The sequence below is a fragment of the Etheostoma cragini genome, chromosome 9 (genome assembly GCF_013103735.1).
Source record: "Etheostoma cragini isolate CJK2018 chromosome 9, CSU_Ecrag_1.0, whole genome shotgun sequence".
Taxonomy (NCBI): Eukaryota; Metazoa; Chordata; class Actinopteri; order Perciformes; family Percidae; genus Etheostoma; species Etheostoma cragini.
The window spans coordinates 558,785-562,388 of record NC_048415.1 but is presented as its reverse complement, the minus strand read 5'-3'; the positions used below and the strand labels follow the sequence as shown (position 1 = coordinate 562,388).

Sequence of the window (3,604 nt, the reverse complement as noted above, 5' to 3'; positions counted from 1 at the left end):
ACACACACACACACACACACGTGAGGAAGTAGTAGAAAGTGCATATGTAAAACACTCTGAATCAAGCTACTTTTTATTTGATGTGTTTATTCAATACAGGGATGGTGCATATTAATGGACATTTCTGTCAATACGCCAGAGTTACTATTACAAGTGCAAGACAATTACAATATACTATTCATTGGGTAAAAGTACTAGGCTACTATTAAAGTTACCATATACATGAAGAAGCTGTGGAGAGTTACGGAGCCCCCCATGGACTCAGCGGAGAAGAGAAATAATAATAAACCGAGAGCAAAATAGGAAAGATATTCACATAAATGTATATTCTTACATTAATTATATCTTGTCTCCTCCTATTTACTACAGCACTTTGTTAAAAACATTACCTTATTTAATCATTAAATTAACAGATATTTTTGTGTCCGTGTTGTAGTTTATACAACAATAATATTTATATTTATATACAATAAAGTTCACACATTAGAGAGCAAAAAAACCCTAAATCAAGATAAAGTGTAAAGTGCATGTAGTAGTCTTAAGTGCATGTAGTAGTCTTAAGTGCATGTAGTAGCCTCGGCTAAAGTGCATGTAGTAGTCTTACGTGCATGTGCTAAAGTTCATGGAGTATAACGTGCAAAACATCACAATGTGATATCCAAAGGAAGGAGCTGTTTTTTATCCAGAGATCTTCTTCTCCTCAGCTCAGTGAGCTTGTTTGCCCACTTCATCGCTGGTTATTAAAGTCTGTTGTAAGGTCATACAGCACCTCCGTAGAAAATGCATATTAAAAACTCTGAATCAATAAAGAAACTGCCTTTGTGTAGATGGTGTCACCCACCAAATCTACTAAAACTAATAAGTATGTTTATTACACTAACAAAAAATAAGTTCATGTGTACAACTTGAAATAAGATGTTGTTGTGCTTATTTGATTCATTTTGTAAAATGTGCTTGAAATTTTCAAAGACAATTCTTTTTAATTATTATTTTATTTATTCAGAATACAAATATACATAAAAACAAGTCATTTAAAAAAATATATATATATCTGTTTCAAAAAAGGAACTTTTTTCTTGGGTCGAGCATATAATCAGAAAATAGGAGCATGCACATAAGAAAGCTAAATTAAGAAAATGAATAAAATCTAATCTAAAATTAAGTTAAAAGTTTCAAGTAAGTAGGCTACACCAAATCCTGGGCTTTTCTGTCCTTAACCCGTTTTTTTATTTTTTTTATTTTTTATTTTTTTTTATTCATTCAAAATACAAATATACAAACAAACAAGGCAGTAGAAAAATCAGACCAATTTAAAAAAAAAAACATTTGCCTCGGGTCGAACAAGTCAAAAAATAACAGCATATACATATCAAATCAAAATTCAGAGGAAAGAAATGAGAGAAAAATAAAATAAATAAATACATGACAAACAAATAAATAAAGAGAGCTATCTCAAATTAAATGAAAAGTTTCAAGTAGATAAACCAAATCAAGGGCTTTTCCAACCTTAACCAGTTTCAGTGACTTATACAAAAGGTGTAGCTCATTCTTCCAGTGGCTCAGGGAGGGTTTGGTCTTAAAATATCTACAGTTATGTATAAAATGTTTCCCTAACAGTAACAATATGTTGAGAACGAAGTCTACTTCCTTATCTTCAACAAAAACACACAGAAATGTAATCTTTATATTCATCACTGTAAGAGGAAAATCCGAAGGAAGAATCTTAACTTCCGGCTGCTTTGCCCCGCCCAGAGAGACACACTGCTCTCTCTTACGTCCGCAGATCAGACATAAATACAGCCGTTTGAGAACCGTTGAGTCATTCGTTTCAACGATCTCAACCTACAATGTCCGGAAGAGGAAAAGGCGGGAAAGGGCTCGGTAAAGGAGGCGCTAAGCGTCACCGGAAGGTTCTCCGTGATAACATCCAGGGCATCACCAAGCCCGCCATCCGCCGTCTGGCTCGCCGCGGCGGCGTGAAGCGGATCTCCGGTCTGATCTACGAGGAGACCCGCGGCGTGCTCAAGGTCTTCCTGGAGAACGTCATCCGTGACGCAGTGACGTACACCGAGCACGCCAAGAGGAAGACGGTGACCGCCATGGATGTGGTCTACGCTCTGAAGAGGCAGGGCCGCACCCTGTACGGCTTCGGAGGATAAACTCTAAACCGGACCCGGACCTGGTCTAACCCCACAACGGCTCTTTTAAGAGCCACCCACGTCTTCTTAAAGAGACAGTATCCTCATCTATATTGTTTTGTCAATAATATGACGTAAAATAATTAAGAACTTGTTGAAATAACGATGTGTTTACATTTTAGTTCAACTGTTAAAAGCACAGACCTTTTTATTAATTATAATAATTAATATACAGTCGATGGTTAGTAGTGAGATGGCAGTTGTTGATAAGTGCCTGTGACAATGTTATAATGAGCCGGACGGACTCGCCAGACAAAACGGTGCTGGCAGGACTGGCCAATAGGAACGTGCCGTGGGCGGGGGCCCATGGCACTTTCAAAATAAAAGATCCCGGAGATGAGAGCAAGGAATCTGCTTTGGACTAAAGACATGGCCGTGAGAGTGACAAGAAAGATGTCTTTACAGAAACACTTTTTCACAATGATAACAAAAAATACAACACTTTATCTCTCAAACCTTTTTTCTTTTCTCAGATCATTTTATTTTTCTCACATGTAATAAAGAAACTATTCAAGCTCCGAAAAGAGCCTTGTGTCTCATTTCTTCTCATTTGACTGAAGAAATAAGGAATGACGGTAATAACTGACAACATCTTGATGTAACGTTTTCCTCTGTGGACAAAACAAGTTTATTTGAATTAATATGATGGATTTTCTATTTTGTCTTATACCAAGTGCCCTCATGGTTTACATATTTACTATGAGACACACATCTTAATTGTAGTGTTTGGTTCAAATATTTCATTTCAATTTGACAAACTACAGCTCGTTATTGATCAAAATATTCGGTCTTCTTTCTTAAAGCCCAGCTTAGGTCATACAGCCAGACATTAAACGGTTTTAAACACTCGAAGGAAAGGAGAAGAAGTCTTCCTGTAGCCGTTATTCAGCCGTTGTGCGCTCTGTTTAGTTTAAATTCCTTTTGTCCAATTGGAACTCAGCTACAGTGCGCGTGCCTCCCGCCTAGACCCCGCCTGGACCAATCAGCGTTGCTCCGGCAGTGCCTTTATAAAGCCGTTGTTCTCTGTGTCGGAGTATTCTTTCTTTAGCTGTGAACAGACAGAAGTCAGAGGAGTTAAGATGGCCAGGACCAAGCAGACCGCCCGTAAGTCCACCGGAGGAAAAGCTCCCCGGAAGCAGCTGGCCACCAAGGCTGCCCGTAAGAGCGCCCCGGCCACCGGCGGAGTGAAGAAGCCCCACCGTTACAGGCCCGGTACCGTGGCTCTGAGGGAGATCCGGCGCTACCAGAAGTCCACCGAGCTGCTGATCCGCAAGCTGCCCTTCCAGCGTCTGGTCCGCGAGATCGCCCAGGACTTCAAGACCGACCTCCGCTTCCAGAGCTCCGCCGTCATGGCCCTGCAGGAGTCCAGCGAGGCCTACCTGGTCGGCCTGTTCGAGGACACCAAC

The 3,604-nt window shown here is 40.0% G+C and overlaps 2 protein-coding genes across 2 annotated transcripts in view; both read left to right on the top strand.

Annotated features, from left to right (window-relative positions):
• Positions 1-1,780: 1,780 nt before the first annotated feature.
• LOC117949934 (histone H4) overlaps positions 1,781-3,604 on the top strand; it is a 19,456-nt gene continuing 17,632 nt past the window's right edge. The window contains exon 1 of the mRNA XM_034880535.1: positions 1,781-2,182. Coding sequence (XP_034736426.1) covers positions 1,848-2,159 — 312 coding nt within the window. The 5' untranslated portion in view covers positions 1,781-1,847 and the 3' untranslated portion in view covers positions 2,160-2,182. The remainder of the gene's footprint in view (positions 2,183-3,604) is intronic.
• On the top strand, positions 3,233-3,604 carry LOC117950784 (histone H3-like; the record flags this gene model as incomplete). Its single annotated transcript, XM_034882124.1, has 1 exon — positions 3,233-3,604. A coding segment is annotated over exon 1 (327 nt), but the record flags the coding sequence as incomplete, so codon positions are not given.